Raw genomic sequence first — 20,565 nt, forward strand, 5'->3', positions numbered from 1 at the left:
TAATAAACACCACACACACACACACACACACACACACACACACTCCAAGGTTTCACAATTGCTTTAAGTCTTTAGCTTATTATAATGTTACAATAAACAGTATCTAATTACATCCAAGAAGCTATGTGATAGGAAGACATATCATTCACTGCCTGGTAAGGATTCACTATCATCACTTTGCAGTGAGAAACATGTGTTACGTTTAGATCTCAAAGTCCTGGAGTATAGATATTATGGACCAAATGTTTTCTTTCCCTCAAAATTTGCATGTTGAAACCCTATGCCCCAGTGTGATGGTATTAGGAGGTGGGGCTTTCAATGAGGTCGTGAGAACAGGGCCCTCCTGAACAGGATGAGTGCCCTTATCAGAGTTCTGAGAGACCTTGCTTCTCCCTGAGCTCTGCCATGTGAGGATACAGCAGGACAGCCCTCTGCAAACCAGGAAGCAGGTCCTCACCAGATACCAAATCTGCCAGCACCTGGATCTTAGACTTCCCAGGCTCCAGGATTGTGAGAAGAAATGTTTGTTCAAGCCACCCAGTCTATTTTTTTTTATTATAGCAGCCCAAATGGATTAGGAAATTAACCCATAAAATAATACATTTCTAGAGGATTAGAATCCCCTTTTTCATAGTCTGCAGTGTGGACTACTTTGAAATTCTTTGTGATTGTTGGCTATTACATGAAGGAGGCAAGTCTTTGTCTCCTCTCCTTGAAGGAACCTGGCTGACTCCCTGGCTGCAATTGGTTGGGGAAGGTTGCCTGTCCACAGAATGAGGTTATATCAGCTACAAAATCTCAGAAGGGCCCTGCTGGATTTCTCTTTCTACACTCTTCTGGAGGATGAAAATTTTCTTTGGAATATTTGCTGAAAAATACTCTATCAATTCTTGCCTCTTACAGTCTCATAAGATTTAAATTCAGTAAAAGTTTGGCTGTGGTTTCAACCTAATCTATCCTTTTGTCTATTATATATTTTCTCCTTTGTTTTATTGAATTTGTTTTCTTAGTCATTTCTTTTGACAGCAATGTAAAGGGGGTTAGAATACGAACAGACATTTCTCCACAGAAGACATCCAGATGGCCAACAGACACATGAAAAGATGCTCAACGTCACTCATCACCAGAGAAAGCAAATCAAAACCACAGTGAGGTGTCATCTCACACCTGTCAGAATGACTAAAATCAAAGACACAGGAAACAACAAGTGTTGGTGAGGACGTGAAGAAAAAGGATCCCTTGTATACTGTTGGCGGGAACGCAAATTTGTGCAGCTACTCTGGAAGACGGTGTGGAAGGTCCTCAAAAAATTACCATAAGATCCAGTAATTGCACTACTGGGTATTTACCCCCAAAATACAAAAACGCTAATTTGAAAAGATATGTGCACCCCTATGTTCATTGCAGCATGATTTACAATCGTTGAATTATGGAAGCAGCTCATCCATCCAAAGAGGAGTGGCTAACAAAGAGGCGGTATATACACAATGGAATATCGTTCAGCCATAAAAGAGAATGAGGTCTTGCCATTTGCAACACCATGACGGTCGTGGATCCTCGAGGGTATAATGCTGAGAGAGAGAAGTCAGTCCGAGACAAATACCATGTGATTTCACTCATACGTGGCATTTAAGAAACAAAGTAAATGAACAACAAAAGAAGAGATAAACAAAAAACCAGACTCTTAAACAGAGAGAACAAACCCACAGTTACAGGAGGGGACATGGGTGGGGGAGGGGTGAGGAAGGGGAGGGGGATTAAAGGGCACACTTTCACGGTGAGCACTGGGCGATGCACACAATTGTTGAATCACTGTATTGTACATCAGAAACTGATAGAACACTGTATGGTAATTGTAACGGAGTTAAAAATTCCCTGGGGTAAAAGCAGTTGCTGGAATAATAATATTGTCGGAGTGGCTGGGTGGCTCAGTCGTTAAGCATCTGCCTTCGGCTCAGGTCATGATCCCAGGGTCCTGGGATCAAGCCCCTCATCGGGCTCCCTGATGGGCAGGAAGCCTGCTTCTCCCTCCCCCACTCCCTCTGCTTGTGTTTCCTCTCTCGCTGTCTCTGTCAAATAAATAAATAAAATCTTTAAAAAAAAAGTCTTTATGGAATAATAATATTGTCTTGAAATAAAATTAACAGAGTCTATACGACCAAAAAAAAGAAAGAAAGAAAGAAAGAAAGAAAGAAAGAAAGAAAGAAAGAAAGAAACAAGTTCTTTTTAGCCTCACATTTGATTACTAATAGTAGCACCCTCAACACAGGTCATTACGTTGACTCAGCAATATCCTAAAATTGGGAGATTCGTTCTCATTGACACAAGTCCTGTTCTGAATTCGTCTTTTTAAATTAGTAGCTCTCTTCACAAAACAACTTAATACAGCAGTTTAATTTTTCCTTTGCACGCAAGAAAGCAAGGACGACAGCTCTCAGTGTACCAGGGATCACCAAGGTGAAGGTGCCAAAGAGTAAGCTTATTTTAAGGTTATTTTTAAAAATTCAACTTTACATCAAAAACTAGGGATGTACTGTATGGTGACTAACATAATATAATAAAAAGATATTATTAAAAAATTCAACATTAAGTATTTTATTTAAAAATTCAAACACAGGGTACTATAGACTTCTAATTTCCCGATCTTATCTTCCCAAGGGAATTTATGAAGCAGTTTACATCAGAAAATAAATGAAAATCTCTTCTTTGGAAAACTAACTTATAAGACAAAGACCACATACAATTCAGAGAGACAAGGATGCTATTTGCTTTTAACTTGTATTTAATAGTTCACGTCTCCATTTTTTCCTTAGGGGAAGTGATTCAGTTAGACAAATTCTTAATTGTATAGCTCAGGAAAGACAGTCATTAGCCATCTTTAGTATTTTCCTAAGAAATGGATGACTTTAGAAAATGTGTGAGTACACACACGCATGGTTTGAGAGACTGGCTAGAAGGAAAAAAAAATATATAAGGAGCAGAAAAATACAAACGTTTCTGGTGGTCAATTTTTTAAAATCACAGGGCACAACATTTATCAAAATTGGGTCTATTAGTCATTTTCTCAGTAGAAAATATCTACGCATAGAGTTTGACAGATTTATAGAGAAAGAACAAAAATCTTTCAAAATTGGTGGTAAGAATGATTCATATTTCTTGCTTTTGTGAAGAAATAATTGTGCATGTTAAATTATATTAATTTTGCTGCCTGAAAGGGTTTTTCAATGCTTGTCATTTTTTTTCCATGGAAAAAGAGTATTTTAAATGATGTGAGTTGCACGCCTTGATTTCAAGTACAATATTCATTGAAAGCAAATATGTATATCAAGGTTATTTTATATGCCTTTCAAATAAAATATCTCCTTTTATGGGTACATATTGTTTAAAGGGTATCACCCCTAGGTATTATCAAACTTCAAAGAAAAGATAGCTTACTAGTTTTTTGGGGGGAGAAAGGACTCTTTTACCAGAACTAACTTGGTGATTGTAGATTATTGACTGAATTGCACTGGACATATCTAAGTTTCTCTGAGAAAGCAAGACTCCACCAAAATCAATAAATTGGAAGATAAAGAATGATGGGGAAGAGGAAATAGGATCAATATCCTAAAAGCATAGGATTCTATTTTAGTTTAATTCTGTAGTCATGCGATTTAAAAAAGATAAGAAGCCTTGCTAGAAAGTTGGCTGTTTTGTCAGTCAATTTATATTCTTTTGACCCAATTCACTATCATGAAGCTGTTAAATTTACTGAGTTAAAATAAACATAGAAAAGCCAATGGATGCTCTTTATCTGACTACTGATAATCCTATTTATTGACTGGGTTTAATACATAGATCTTACTTTTGTGTGTTGGGGTTTATTTTCAAAGCAAAGGATCTTAAGCTCAGATTCAAAATACTCTTTACCCTGCCTTTCCCTAAAGGAAAATTATCTGGAAATTGGAAAATGCTCCAGGCAAAAGTCTGGCTGTGATATTACTCCAAGGGGACACTTCCCGGAGAGGACAGATACACAAGGTACTCTGAGTGAATGCTCTTCAATCTTTCAGTTTCCTTCCCCTGTTATGTAAGTGAAATCAAGATTGAAGGAACATTAGTAATAATCTGGAAGAGGAAGAGAAGTTTTAAAAGAGCATCCCTTTAAACAAACAAGCAAACAAACAAACAAGCAAAAAAGCACAGAGGGGAGGGAAAGAGATCCAGAGAACTACATAGTTAGGGGAGACTGGTTGAAGAGGGAGCTGGAAAGAAGGTCTATTCTCAACTAGTTGGCCTTGATGTACATGGAGGGGGCACCTGAGTTTTGTTTCCTTTTGTTTTGGCGTAAACTGGTGAGCTCTGTGCTTCCTTCTCTACTACCTACCTCGCAGAGTAGCAGCTTGGGTGCTAGTCATGTATTGGGGTCCTGGGCAGTTGTCCAGTTCTGCCAGTTCTAGGGACATCTCTAGTTTTATCTGTGGTGATAGCCCCTGGAGGTTTCTATGGGCTCGTTGTTATGGAAACAGTTTTTCAGGATCTAAAACCTTAGGAAAAATGCCTAAAGGTCTAAAACTTGCTTCAGGTCCAAAATAAACCTTCCTTTGCTATACCCTCTTCTGTTCTTTAAAATGAGTTAATTTATTCTTTAAATAATAAATCATATTTATTAAAAAATAAAGTCTCTCTTACCCAACCTGCTAAAAAATAATAATTCCAGGGCTTACCTTTTCCTTCTATTTGAGAAAGTTTGTAAACTTTAGAGAAGGTGAATATGAGAAATCCTCTGGACTTTTTTAGTTCTGAGAATTTTCTTAGAAGGAACTCTCGGTTCTCAAGCAGAATGAGACGGTCCTACATAGCGACTCTGTTCCCAAACATATCTAAACCAGGGTTAGTAGTTAAGGAGTAGTAGTAGGGATATGTTAGCTTTCTCTGGTTGTTGTTAACAAATTACCACTAATCTAGTGGCTTAACACAATAACAAGTTCGTTATCTAACAGTCTATCGGTCAGAAACCCGGCATGGGTCTCATGGGGCTGAAATCAACATGTCAGCGTGGCTGTGTTCCTTTCGGAGGCTCCAGGGGAGAATCTGTCTCCTTGCCTTTTCCAGCTTCTAGAGGCAGCTGGCATGCCTTGGCTCCTGACCCCCCTCCTCCATGGGAAGTCAACAGCACCAAATCTTTCTAATCCTCCTTTGGCCACCATATCTCTCTCTGACTACAGCTGGGGAAGGTTTCCCATTTTTAAGGACTCATGTGATTAGAACGTGACCACTCAGATAATCCAGGCTAATCTCCCCATCTCAAAGTCCTAAACCTTAATCACATCTTCAAAGTCTCTTTCGATATATAAGCTAACATACAGGTCCCCAAGAAGAGGACATGGATATCTTGGGGAAGGGAGCATTACCTATAGAGAACACATCTCATGAGATCTTTGCAGCAGGCATGGGAGTAACAAAAAGATACCAAACCAATAGATCTGGTTATGAAGACGATTTGGAGGAAGTGGAGAGACAAGATGAATGGATACTAACCTATTAATCCCAGAGATTGTTGATTGTAAAAGACACTTCTGTTATGTGACACTTCAAATACTCTATCACGACCCCACCCCTTACTTTCTGTAGACGGGGAAGACAAAAGGATGGCCAAGACATTCTGTGCAAACAATAAGCAGAAAAGCAGATGTGACTCTATTAACATCAGACAAAGGAAGCTTCAAGACAAAGAGTTTTCTCAATGGTAAAGAGGGCTCTTTCCACATGATAAAAGTATCAGTTCAATCAAGAGGACAGGACAACCCCAAATACGCATGCATGTAATAACAGAGCTTCAAAAGCATGAAGCAAAATTGGTAAAACCAAGAAAGAAATAGGCAAACCCACAAGCATAGGTTGGTATTTTAACATCACTTCTTCATAATTAAGAGAGCAAGTGGAGAAAAAAAATCAGTATGGAATTTGAAAATAACAATAAAGCCATCAACCAGCCTGACATAACTGACATTCACAGAACTCTACACCCAACAAAAGCTGTACTCATCGACTTCCCAAATGCGTATGAGGGCCCAGAACGGACCATAGATTGGGCCATAGAATATGCCTTAAAGTATTTCAAAGGACTACCATAATACAGAGTCTATTTTCTGACAATGAAGAAATTAAAATAAATAACTAAGAGCTACTTTTAAAAGTCACAAACATTGAGCAATTAGGCACCATACTTCCATAAGAAACAACGTACATGAGACATGTAAATACATTTCAGTGATCCGTACTGAAAACGCAACATATTAAAATACATGGGATCCACGGAAGAATGAACATAGTTAAAATGTCCCTGCTACCCAGAGCAATCTACACTTTCAATGCTATCCCGATCAAAATACCGAGGACATTTTTCAAAGAACTGGAACAAATAGTCCTTAAATTTGTATGGAACCAGAAAAGACCCCGAATCTCCAAGGAACTGTTGAAAAGGAAAAACAAAGCTGGGGGCATCACAATGCTGGATTTCGAGCTGTACTACAAAGCTGTGATCACAAAGACAGCATGGTACTGGCACAAAAACAGACACATAGACCAATGGAACAGAATAGAGAGCCCAGAAATGGACCCTCGGCTCTTTGGGCAACTAATATTTGATAAAGCAGGAAAAAACATCCGGTGGGAAAAAGACAGTCTCTTCAATAAATGGTGCTGGGAAAATTGGACAGCTACATGCAAGAGAATGAAACTTGACCACTATCTCACACCATACACAAAAATAAACTCCAAATGGATGAAAGACCTCGATGTGAGACAGGAATCCATCAAAATCCTAGAGGAGAACATAGGCAGCAACCTCTACGACATCGGCCAAAGCAACCTTTTTCATGACACATCTCCAAAGGCAAGAGAAACAAAAGATAAAATGAACTTGTGGGACTTCATCAAGATAAAAGCTTCTGCACAGCCAAGGAAATAGTCAAAAAAACTAAGAGGCAGCCCATGGAATGGGAGAATATGTTTGCAAATGACACTACAGATAAAAGACTGGTATCCAAGATCTACAAAGAACTTCTCAAACTCAATACGCGAGAAACAAATAAACAAATCAAAAAATGGGCAGAAGATATGAACAGACACTTTTCCAATGAAGACATACAAATGGCTAACAGACACATGAAAAAAGGTTCAACATCATTAGCCATCAGGGAAATTCAAATCAAAACCACACTGAGATACCACCTTACGCCAGTTAGAATGGCAAAAATTGACAAGGCAAGAAACAACAATTGTTGAAGAGGATGTGCAGAAAGGGGATCCCTCCTACATTGTTGGTGGGAATGCAAGTTGGTATAGCCACTCTGGAAAACAGTGTGGAGGTCCCTTAAAAAGTTAAAAATTGAGCTACCCTATGACCCAGCCATTGCAATACTGGGTATTTATCCCAAAGATACAGACGTAGTGAAGAGAAGGGCCATATGCACCCCAATGTTCATAGCAGCATTGTCCACAATAGCTAAATTGTGGAAGGAACCGAGATGCCCTTCAACAGATAACTGGATTAAGAAGTTGTGGTCCATATATACAATGGAATATTTCTCAGCTATCAGAAAGAACAAATTCTCAACATTTGCTGCAACATGGACGGCACTGGAGGAGATAATGCTAAGTGAAATAAGTCAAGCAGAGAAAGACAATTATATGATTTCTTTCATCTATGGAACATAAGAACTAGGAAAATCGGTAAGGGAAGAAAGGGATAAAGAAAGGGGGGGTAATCAGAAGGGGGAATGAAGCATGAGAGACTATGGACTATGAGAAACAAACTGAGGGCCTCAGAGGGAAGGGGTGTGGGGGAATGGGATAGACCAGTGATGGGTAGTAAGGAGGGCACGTATTGCATGGTGCACTGGGTGTTATATGCAAATAATGAATCATCGAACTTTACATCGGAAACTGGGGATGTACTGTATGGTAACTAACATAATATAATTAAAAAACTAAACTAAAATAAAATAAATAGCTAAAAAGCAAAAATAAAAAAAATAAATAAAATACATGGGATCCAGCAAAGTAGTGCATAGATGGAAATTTATAGCTTTCAATGTTTGGATTAGAAAGGAAGAAAAGATTCAAAAATCAATGATATGTCATTCCACTTCACAAAAGCAGCAGCAGAAAATGAATGCCATGTGAACAGAAGGAAGGAAATCACAGAGATAGCAGAAACGAGAGAAAATCATGAAGCAATGATACACCATCATCACCAGCTCGTCCATTGGTAGAATCTGTGCTTCCTACTCCGGCAAAGTTTAGCACTGTCAGATCACAGATCCTTGTTTTTGAAAATATACCAGGGAGTATTTCCACTGAACTTGAACCTGTGAGTACGCTTGAGCGCCTCCTGCCAGTAGATCAACCAGCAGAGATAAACGTTATGAAACTGGCGGGAGTCATTGCCACTGCCTACCGTGAGGAGGTAGGGTAATGGCTACACAATGGAGGAAGCCAGGATCATGTCTAGAAAGCAGGGGACCCCTGAACCCTCTCTTGGTGCTTCCATGTCTGATGACAATGGTGAGCAGGCAAGCACAGGAAACATGGCCCCACCAGGACAAAGCAGACCCCTCAGGGAAGACCTGGGCTGCCCTCCTAGGAAAGAAATCTGCTTCAGCCATGGTACTGCCTAAAAGTGAGGAGAACCAAAGTTGGGTGTTAGAGGACAGAGAGGGTTGAATATCAAATGTTGCCTCAAGACCACTGGGTTTGGAGGGTGTTCCACTCACTATCACGTATTGAGTCTTTCCTGAGTTTTTGGCTGGCTCCTGCCCTGAAGGGGCTCCTCGTATTCACTCATCTCTGACGCTCGGCCACTGCTGCAGGGACCGTTTCCAAGGAGGGTGTGGATTAGTTTTGCACAGAACTTTGCTTCAGCCCACACTGCGTTCCTCTTTCTCTTGCCCTGGGCTTCACCAGTGTGATGGCGTGGGACTGCCGTGGGAACTCCCTTGGTGCTCAAGCATGCATAACCCACAGGGGGCGTGTGTGTGTGGCGGGGGTATGTTTGCAGGGCTAGCTTTGAACAATGGGGATAGGAGTCCCCCGCCCCAGAAGCTCCTGTGTGGTGGATCCCCCATAGCGGTGGTCAACTTAACAAAAACACATCATTTTATTGACTCTCTGTCATTTTCCGCTCCACCCCACCTGCCCTCCATCCCAGTCCCTGGGGTGACCTCCAGGGCGAACTGCCTTCCCACATGCCTTTGTCTTAGCCTCTGCCTGGGACAAACCCATCCTAGCACACGGATCTTTACAGCAGAATGAATTTCCTCCGGCCACCCAGGCCTGCATTCATTCTTAACTTTCTTTAGAAACCATTCAATGCCTCTGAGAGTTAGTGTGCTTGGATAGGGCAATACCACTTCAGAGAATTTAGGCTGGCAGATTTCCCTAGTGAAGCCTTTCTGCTTTGCTGACTTCATTACTAATGGCCCCATTTTTGCTCCTAGTTCTTTTTCTTCTGGGAGTTTGAAATAACTCGCCCAATTTCTTTGAAACAAACAAGCAAGGCAAAAATACAGCTAATCTTTTCACATTAGCCCTGCTCAGAAGGTGCCTGGTAAATTTCCAGCATTTAGTAAATAACCAGTGCATGAAAGTATCCCCCTCTGCCCCGCCTTACCCTTTAGTTACTGTTATTTATTTTCTTTGCTGTTTTAGAGTCTTGAAACCTTGTTTTCTTCCCTTTAAATGACAAAAGACTATTTTCTCTGGCACAGCCCCAGAGCAGAGCAACAGTTAAAGTTGCTGCTATGTGAAAGAGTCCTATTTGTTTAGAAGTTACTCAAAAGGCCGTGAGAGCAGGCGACCTGGATTATAGGAAGTAGCCCCAGGAAACTCGAGAGTATTTTCTTTCCTGTCTTTTTGCCAGGACGCCAGTTTTTCCTTGGCCAATAGTAATTTGCAGCAAGGTCAAGATTCATTCTAGTTGGAATCTCATAGGATATCTGCCACATTTCTTACAAGCGATTGCTCACGCTTAGGAAGCCAGGGGGAGAAACACGGAGGGGAAAACGATGTATTTAGCTTAGGGTTCCCCACGACAAATGGTTCTTGATAATGCCCTCAGGTCCATTTTGGGAGATCAGACTCTCTAACAAAGAAAAGGCATTAACTAGATAAATATACATCCATCATAATTGAAGAGAGATCCAGACTTAAAAATCAAAAAACAAAAACGGAATAAATTTCAAAAGAATACAGCAACTGCCCCCCAACTGAGTCATAAAGAGAAGGGAAGTTAGAAGCAGAAAACTGAAAATCAGGAGACTCACGAGCGAATTCGAGGACATACAGACATTTTAAACAGAAGGTGGCTTGCAACATGCAGAGATGAACGATAGCGTTCTTTTCAAGCCACCATGCAAGGCTCGCAATACAGATTTCTCAAACTGGAAGGTTCCCAGGATTCTGTGATACTGACTTTGGCTTGAGATTTGTGGTTCAGAAGGGGTGGGTTGAACTTGCCCCACTAGAACCGTCTTTGCTATCAAGATTAGGAAATTCCCTGAGTATCGTAAATAATATGGAAGAACATTTCTAAACACAGAAGTACCTTTTGGTATTTACCTCACCTATCTGAATCCCATGAGAATTAAGAAAAACCACCCAAAAGTCAGAAGTATGTAGACTGGGGTTTAAAATGGTTGTGTTTACTTGAAGAATCCCCTCATTGAATTCCACCTCCAGAATTCACTGTTACCTGGTTGTTTCAGTACAGGTTCCTGCCTTTCGGAATTTTTTCCTCAGGAAACATGTCTCCTCACTTACTTCCGGGACAATAGTGAGCTTCTGCCATATCACAAGTCAATCCCAAGAGTCCTGTTCTACATATGACCTTCAAGATCGCTTATTTTACTTTTCTGTTCTAGGATTCATGTGATCACATGTTTTGCATCCATTTGGATTGGCTTTCTATTGCTTTTCACTCTTCCATGTCTTTCGTTCATTTATATCATTTTTATTTGCAGGATTCCAACGCACGAGAAAGAGTAGTTATTAGGACTTGCACCTTAACACATCTAAGTCGTACCAAGTCTAATAGAAGGTGACCTTAAAAAGACTGGTTTGTTTTGCAGATTCCAGAATTTAAGAGGCCCAAAAAAAAAAAAAGTAAAATTTCCCAGCTTCAATTCCTTCATCGGATTAGAGAGGATGAAAAGTGATAACTGAGTTCCCATTCGTGTCAGCGAGGACCTCTGTAGGAAATACATGGTGTCATGGGAGAGGCCCCATACTATCATCTTTCTCTTTTCACCAGCATGATAGCCCTTTGGCAAGTATAACTTAAATAAAGATGAAATCATTATTTAAAAAAATACAGTTGGTTAATGAAGTCAAACAGAGGATTAATGACAAGATTGACTGAACTATTTTCCAATGCATCAACAAAACAGGTAGCTATTTTACAGAACTTTCCATTTTTCAGCTAAAAGGAGAGGCACCATATAGGGATGTCAAGCTGAAACAGAACGAACTGATGGTCACTTTTTGGCAACTCGACAGCTTTCATTCATTCCATTTAAATTCACTAAAAGGATGTCAATATTTTCTGTATCTCAAATTATGTTTCTTCTGCCTACAACTTACTTTCTTGAATTACACAGAATATCTCCTTAGTCTTTCGTATAATTAAATATATTCTTCTCTTCTCATCTATCCTTCCATTTCACAGCTTTGTCTCTGTTTTACATTTTCAGAGTTTAGAAAAACAACATAGAAAAGCCACAAAGCTTACCATTTCCACCAAGGATAAATATAAGAACATTCCCGCAGTAACTGTTAAGATCCAGTTTTGAACACACGGATCAGTTGATACGGAGAGGCCAACATATAGTCCTATGAAGGCAGTGAGAGCACTTATAAAATTCATAAGGATGGCAATCTTAATAGGAAGTCCAGAGCTTAAGAGCACGGCAAAGTCTCCTGAAATTTAAGGGAAAAAGAAAATATAAGCATTGTCTAATTAATGACGCCTTTGCTAGAGTAATGTGCTATTAGGTTGCTTCAAATTTCAGCAACTGGGACCAATTTTACAAGTAAAGTTGACTGACCAGTTGAGAAAACATTTTCTTATATCTCTCTAGAATTCTCATTGTACCATTAGGAAGTTACATTTTAAGGGTTGTCTTCCTTTTACTAGTCCTGAAGCTAGCATATGCCGGGAGGACTGTGACATATTCTTTAGTTCCTGACACCCTGTGACATTTTCAACTTAGATAAGTGCAGAATAAAGCAATTGCTGTTTCCGAGTTTTTAAATGTTTTTGCCTGGAAACTTGCCAGGTGAAATCACATTACGTTGGCTTTTATTATTTACATCTTCAAGAACTCCTCTGGGGAAACAGAGAACTACTTAATATGAGATTTTAAAGTCATTGCAAAAGTTGGTTAGGAAAACCAATTTTTCCTTTAGGAAACGTTTTACTGTCTTGATGATTTTAGAAAACTGACCTTATTCTCGCCACACCTTTCCTCCTAAAGAAGAATGACCTTTTGATCTGAGAGTCTTTTTGGGAGATAGGGAAGGGCTGAAATTCAGTAAAGAGACATTCTGGCGACTCAGTTTCTTAGTTCCGTGGCATAACTGGTCCTAGGAACAGGTCTTAAAACATCTTTGCTGGCCTGCCACCGCCTGTCACACTCCTCTGTGGTTTTATGATAATAGCGAAAGGCAGGGCCACAGTATATGGTACCCAGACCGGGTACATTTTAATGGATTCAGGAAGAGCCTTGAATAACCCTGCTCTGAGAAGGATAGGTGACAGGATTTCGGGCAGTATTCACTGAACACCAGAGGTCAAGGTGGCCCAAAGGGACAGTGTGAACCTGGAAGTGGGGGCAGTAAGATTGCCCAGACCCCCCTCTCTAGGGCATGTGTGTGCCCAGAGCCAGCCCCTGCTCTTTCTGGGCCCGTTTCGGAAATGTCTCTTCTGTCTCCTCTTGTTTCCTGGGAGGAAGATTTTGAATTACAGGGCTATTAAGATTATCCAGAAAAAGAGCTCGATGTACGTCTGCTACCAGACGCCTGTCATTTCAATTTTATGCTTGGCCTTAGATGTTTTATATAAATCAAGTTGATGAAACCATGGTTTGGCTTTAATTTAAAGTTATTTTATTTCATTGGCCTAGTTGCTGACACAATGGGGAAAGTTCCCCTCTTAATGTTTTTTCCCACACCTAATATGCAGATTTTAAAAGTCTTTGCCAAAGTTCTTTAAAATGAGGTTCCTCTGAATGACTGTCTCTCATATAGAACTCTCCAGAATCCAAAACGAGTGACTTCTGGCCCTGGGGAAACATCATAAAGAGTGCATTTCATCCCAAGCTACGGAAGTTTGTTTTTTTTTTTCCTTAGGTGTCTTCTTCTTCCCGTTTCAATAGATGATGAGTGGAAAGTATTCGTCTTTTAATTGTATGTCGGAAAAGATGCCTACAGACCATAGCTAGGAATACACTCTGGCTTTCTCGACAAGCAGGGGACAGCCATGCTACTGTGTGACTTACCCATTTCATGTGGGATTTCGTGACACAAGATGGCAAGTGTGGTAGTCGCTCCTGACTCAGATGAAGATGAGAAGGCCGCTCCTATCACGAGGCCATCGGCAAAATTATGCAGGCTGTCCCCAACCAGTATCATTATGGCTAACAAGCTAACGGTCTTGCCTAAAGAACCAAATAAAGGTGTGAGAAGCATTAAGAGCACACTAGACATTTCATGCAACCCTTCACACACAACCAAATCCCCATCCGCCCTTGACATTCTTACATCGCATCAAATTAAGCTCCGCTTTGTTTCAGCTTTTCATATTAGACAGGACTGGAGAGGCAAATACGGTGATTGACACATTTGGCTGCACGGTCACTGTTTTTCTAACGGATCTGACTAGTAACGAGATAAATTATGTACTGGTATTCACTATTCTGTCACCTTGTTCAGCTATTCCAAAAGAAAAAAAATTAAAATAATATTGTTACAACCTTCCAAAATACCACCAGTGACCTTTACACGTGCATCTGTTGTAAAGCACTTTGAAGTTATTTAAGACCCTCCCCAAGGATGTCATTAAAATGGAGGCTATTTTCCAAAACTGTCTCCTCTGGGTCAGACTGTCCCGGCATTGGTCAGCAGGACTGCACTTCCGCCATTTTCTGCACATTGAGTTTCCCTTCCTGATTGGCGCTCATGGCCCTCCCCAAGTATCTTGTTCTCTCTCCAGCTGTGACCACAACAGAAACACCACCAACTCCACTGGCCCCTAAATTAGCTTTGGAACAATTAGTAATGTCCTTGTCTTTCTGAAAAATAACCTTCAGTACTAGACCAGCTGGATGTTGAACAAAATTAAGAGAAGCTGTTTTCATGGGATTCCATTATGTAATACATTATCTGATTAGTAGACAGTCACTGAAATAATTAATATCATATTTTCGATCATAATTGGGTCCAAGGTTTTAATGGACAGAATTTCTGTTTTCAAAAACCTAAAATTGTATACTAGTATAACCCCCTCATGAAACTGGACAACTAATACATTCAAAGAGTACTCCTGGGATAACACTTATTCTGACAGTAAGCCATCTAGGGATGCCATTTGATAGGAATGGCCATTCAAATCAATTTCCATTGTCTAACACTTCATTAATTACTCAACTTTTAGCCACTGTGTGCCCAGTATAAGTAGCAGCTGCTGTTGCTGTTAGAACTGAACCCAATATTCTAATGATTATACACTCAGTGAAAACAGAAAGGGGTTACCTCCTGGTTTCTGTTACATAGCCAAGGACTACGGGGACACTGCATTATAATATGGTTTTCTGTTTTGCCTGGGAAATACACTTTGACTCATTTCATATCCTGCACCATAAAATAAGTAGCTTCAGTCGAGTAAATGGCAGATAGAGCCCAGACCATCAGCCAGGAGACAGACATACTGACTGCTGTAAATATGGTCCATGCATTTCGCTTCTAAAATTCATGGTTTATTTAGACCTATCACTGTAAGACTAATTTATATCCTTCTTGTGGTCTACTAATTTGCTTTATTCTTTATTAAAAATGAGAAAATTTCAGGCAATGGTCACATAAACACAGAATAAATATCAAATGATTGAATTCAGGGAGTTCTTATTGGCATGGCCTGGAAATTCTCAGAATCTAATAATCCTACCAGGTCGCTTTGCCATGCCTGCCAATTTTCAGAAATAAAGCTCTTCTTTGTGGAAATAAAACAATTTAAAGTGATACATTTGGCAACATTGCAGCATGCAAATAAATTGCGATTTCCATGTACTTTAGTGTAGTTTTGATACAGGTAGCATATCTTCAAATGGAAAATTTTTGCTCAATTTATACTCTGCTAAGAAACAGTGTGGCTATTTTTGTTGTCTATTATCTTATTACCTCTGATTATGGGTTTCTAAATGTCAGATCAGGGACATGCAGCAAGCCACAGGCAAATATACATATTTGTAAGGTAAACGTCAAGAAGCGCACTGTATGTAATGTTTAAGATAATTTACACATTATTCAGTGGAAGATAAGACCAGCATTCACTGGTAATCTAACATACTTACTACAGAATTATCACTATTTTATCTTTGCTGATGTACATGGCAGTCATATTCATTTCCACATTTCTAACCTATCAGAGGTTTTCCATGGTGAAACAGGGGCTGGACCTTGTATCATGTTGCTTTTTGTTTATTTAAATCAGACTGCGGGTAGGATGTTCACATCCTGTCTTCTGAAACACAAGCCGAGTTCCACCAATGAGGTAATGTGAAACAAGTAATCAAATATTTGAAGCTAATTCAATATGTCCCTGGCAAAAGGGCAGTTGAGTAATCAAATTTGGATTTGCTCACTGGGCATTCTGTATGCCAAGCCTGGTATCTGAAGTGGAAAGATATGAGGCCTCCAAAATCCTTGAATAGGACCATCGTTACTCCCTGACCCAGCATCTGCCACCACACTCCTAATGTGACAGGAGGTATCCTTCTCTCCTCTTCCCTTCTTTCAAAAACAATAGAGAAGAAATGCCCACTGCAGACCTACTAGGTGCCAGGCATTCTAGACTCTCTCCTGGAACTAAAGATTTAGAAGGAAAAATATTACTAGCCTTGTCCCAAGAGCAGAATTAGACAGACTACATAATCACGTATTTTGAATCAAATAGATAAATTACTGGGGTTAATACATGTAACACATTTAAAATAGTGATTGTTACAATTGTGTTTGATCTCTAAGTATCTATATCCCCAACCACATTGCAAACTAGGGATAAAGATCATTCTTATTTTATTCTCCAGTGCATGCAACGGTGCCTGAAACACAGCTCATCTTCAAACATTTCTTGAATGAATGCAAGAATGTGAGAGAAGACATAGATGCATGCATGAATGAATGACCGTCACGAAATTGTTGGTCCATGAGCATTCGTTAGTTCCAGTACCGGAGCTTACTAGCTATGTAATTCTGGGCAGTAACTTACCTTCTCTAACAACTGGGATAATAATTGTTCATAATTCATTCAGTCGTAGGTGTATTAAATAAGATAGTCCATGATGTGTTGAGCACTATGCCTGGCATATAATGTTAGCTATTTTTATTACGGGGTAACTAATCTATTATGGTAGGATGGGAATAACTAGTCATGACTGTTTAACATTAAAACACTGAAGTTTGGGGACGCCTGGGTGGCACAGCGGTTAAGCGTCTGCCTTCGGCTCAGGGCGTGGTCCCGGCGTTGTGGGGTCGAGCCCCGCATCAGGCTCCTCCGCTGTGAGCCTGCTTCCTCCTCTCCCACTCCCCCTGCTTGTGTTCCCTCTCTCGCTGGCTGTCTCTATCTCTGTCGAATAAATAAATAAAATATTTAAAAAAAAAACACTGAAGTTTGTGTCACAAAAGGGTACTATCAGTAAGAAAAACTGGGCAGATTTGGAAGTAACAGATGAAAACTGAAAGAGACCAAAAGAATTCAGAAAATTATTCAAAAACATAAGCCAAAAGGAATAAAGTCGTATACAAAATTGGTACATGAAATTCAGAAATAGAAAAAAAATCACAGAATGAAAAAGGATTGGTTGAAATTTATATGAACAAGTGAGTTATAGATAAGCTATGAATGATGCGTTATCTCTGATTTGACCTCCACCGTCCCAGGGACAACATCACACACGAGACAGACATTGGTGCTAAATTTCAGTAGCCTTGACAGAAGTCTCCAGACTTCATAGAGAAAGAAGTCAAAGGCTCAATCATCATGTAAGCATGATTTTTTTTTTTTAATTTTTGGCTGACACGTGTTACGTTAGTTTCAGGCACACAACACAGTGATTCCGCAAGTTGATGCCACATGCTGCACTCATGATTTTAAAGGATCCCTGATCACTGCATATGGATTTACAGCAATTGTAGTTCTCAGAGGATCAGTTTTCAACGGTTTCGGAAAACATCATTTTTAAAGAATGGAGTACGATTAACGTTAATGCACTGTGTGTGTCTAAGACTGATAGGAATGAGTATTACACATTTTCTCATAAAGGCTAAGGTAAGGAAATACAAACCCAGGAAGAAATCTCTATGATTTCCACACATTGTTTTCAAACAGACATAACCTTGTTCTGGGCTACTTTCTATACTGAAAGTTTAGCTCTTGAAAACTGGTACTCACATTTTCTGTTGGAGGCTGTCATACTGCCCACAGGAATTTCAGCTGCCTGTGAATCTTCTGGGCCTTTCTATTTTAAAGTGAAAAAAAAAAAAAACTGATGAAAGATCAGCAATGCTCATCATTGTGTTGTAAAAATGAAACATCTGGAGAGTTATGTTGATTTTTAAACATTTGAATACTCTAGGGTGTCTCAGAACTTCGAAATTTCATAGGCAAGTATAGAAGGTAAAGCTGAAGGGCTGGGAGCAAACTTTTGGCCCTGTGTACCTTTAGACAAAAATAGCCCTCTTACGTAGATCAGAACCTTCCACACAGAGCCGGAGGCTACCAAGACAGTCTGTAATTCAGGCTCTTAAATTATGCAAGCCTTTAAGAAACCCAAAAGCTGTAGAAAAAAACGATTCTTGATTCTTGACCTAATTTGACACTTCTGTATGGTGGACTGTGGGTCTAGGATTCAGTTTCTGATCTTAAAGCACATCATATATTGTGGATGGAGAACAAGCTTGTGCAACGCCTCCAATATTCCTGAGAGCATAATATTCTGTTTGGGGGGCTTTCGTCCACGAGTAGAAGAATCTCACTGATTAAGAAAGTACATCAACAGACTTAGAAAAGATAAATATAATACATTTTAAGCTTTTTTAATACTCTTATAGGACAGAGAAGTACGATTTTGAAATTGACTTCTGTGAATTAAGATTAGGTGATTTTATTTCTGAGACTGACTCATGGATCAATTTTGGGAAAGTCACTTCCCTTCCACGGGCCTAAGATTCTCATTCTATGATGTGAAAGAATACCTTTCTTTCATAAGTAGCCCCCGCTTTTCTGAAGCTCATGTAACACCCCCTCTGCTTTTACGAAAAACCTCACTAGGGCCTGTTTTCCCCGAACTGAAAGAAATCCAAAGAGGACTTTTGCTTTTATGAAAAAAAGCCAAAAGCACCAACAGCATTCAGCGTCCGTTTTGTCGCAAGGCTGAAGAGGCAGCGCCCACCTCGGCCTTGAGTGGCGCCACCAAGCTCTTTCCCCGGGAACTGCACTCAGCATCTCAGCATCAAGCCACCAGGGCTTTGAACGGTACCTGTGAGCGTCTGTGCTTTATCCAGATTTATTGTGCGCACCCGTTAGCAAAAGGCATTCTAAGGTATCAAAAAGTCCTAAGAGAGGTTATTTTTTGTGTCCGGGAATGCTCACACATTTTCCCATGTAAATTAATAGTAATGGCTTCTTCACTTTATACCATTTAGGCTTACAAAAGATTTCACAGGAATGCTCTATTTTCGGATAGTGAGGGAAACCTGTATCTGCCTATTGAACATGTCCTTTTAAAGGAACATACACAAGGGCGCCTGGCTGGCTCAGTTGGAAGAGCNNGCGTGTGACACTTGATCTTGGGGTCAAGAATTCAAGCCCCACATTGATTGTAGAGATAACTTAAATAAATACACTTCCAAAAAAAACACAAAAAAACAGAAGCATATTCATATAATCCCATCACCCAAAGTTGTGAAAACCTGGAGGCAAATGTAATGTGAGGCATAAGCATCGTTTTTAAAAACGTGAAACAGAGAAAGTAAACTTGTATCTCACATATTAGAACAGTAGCAGATACTTAAAAGATGCTATAATGGGCTATTTTTGGATAAGTGACTGAAAAGTAAGGTAGGACCTGAAGGATATCGGATAAGAGTGAACAAGAAAACAATGTGATTTTTTTTTTTTACATTACATCAAAAGCCTGATTAAAATCAAAAGGTTCTATAGTGCTATTAACAGACAGGAGTTCAAATATTTATTCTAGAATTTTTTTTCCCAAAAGACTATATACTATGTAAAGGAATTTAGAGGTAGGCATCCAGGACTCCTTGATTGGTGAGAATTATGAGTTCCCCTCCTTCCTGAAAAAACCAGGAAATTGAACCAAACAATCCTAAATGCTCATATTATTTTTACTCACTTAAGGGTGATCTTGCAGCTAAAATAACAAAAGGAATGGTGAATATACTCTTAGTGAGCTAAATATTCAAAGAGCTCAAAACTCACTAAGTTAGCATCAGCGATTTGCTTAAATACATCTTGGGCTTCTGAAGCCCTTCACTGAAACAGAAGGAATGAAGTCAGCCTGAAAGTGATTTTTAAAACTAATCTCAGACTGACACGATCTTCTTCCGAGCCACATGTGAAGTATCTACGCAATCAACATAATAAGGCTTTTAAAATTACTGTTTAAAGGGATGGTTTTGTTCATATTTGAGTCAGGTCTAGATGCACGATCTCCCAGCTGACTTCCCTTTGCCCCTGGCTCAGCTTACTTATCTCTAGGTTAGGAATCTATCCTTGAACTATAAACACCTCCCCCAAGGCCATGGTTAGAGGAGGCAAGTTTTCTATTACTTGTTACTTTCGAATTTTTTCCTGTCCCTTTACTTGTTACTTTGAGAATTAGAGTGGGAACATTGTTTTAAACCTGATTGGAGGCTGTGTTTTGCCAATTCTCATGGAACATTTGTCCTGGAAAACTAAATGTAACAGAAGCCACTTACTGTAAGACATCTTATGGGACAGAATCGGTTCTTTTCTGCAGTGTACAATGATTACCCCACTGCTAGACGCACTAATTCCTTGCTCAACATTTATTTAGCCCCATCTAGTCATGGCTAAGGATGGAAAACCTAAAGGTCAACTGGCTTATGCAAACTTGTAAACAAAATGAACCAGATGTATTTATGTCGATCTGATCGTATGTGTTTCAAAGTGGTGTAGATAGCAAGGATTTGAATTTGTGGAAAGGCTTTTTCCTCTTTAAAACAGCTTTTAGGTGCTGGGCAAGGTTTTCCAAACTACTTATCAGG

At 39.7% G+C, this 20,565-nt stretch overlaps 1 protein-coding gene across 3 annotated transcripts in view; it reads right to left on the reverse strand.

Moving 5' to 3' along the window:
* Positions 1-20,565, reverse strand: part of SLC39A12 (solute carrier family 39 member 12) — a 73,476-nt gene that overhangs the window by 17,015 nt on the left and 35,896 nt on the right. For all 3 annotated transcript variants that reach the window (XM_008692054.2, XM_008692053.2, XM_008692052.2), the window contains 3 exons: positions 17,708-17,774; positions 13,539-13,697; positions 11,771-11,958 (listed from right to left, as the gene is read on the reverse strand). In XM_008692054.2, coding sequence (XP_008690276.1) covers positions 11,771-11,958; positions 13,539-13,697; positions 17,708-17,774 — 414 coding nt within the window. The remainder of the gene's footprint in view (positions 1-11,770; positions 11,959-13,538; positions 13,698-17,707; positions 17,775-20,565) is intronic.

Source organism: Ursus maritimus, unplaced genomic scaffold (genome assembly GCF_017311325.1).
Source record: "Ursus maritimus isolate PB19 unplaced genomic scaffold, ASM1731132v1 scaffold_31, whole genome shotgun sequence".
In the NCBI taxonomy this organism is placed as follows: Eukaryota; Metazoa; Chordata; class Mammalia; order Carnivora; family Ursidae; genus Ursus; species Ursus maritimus.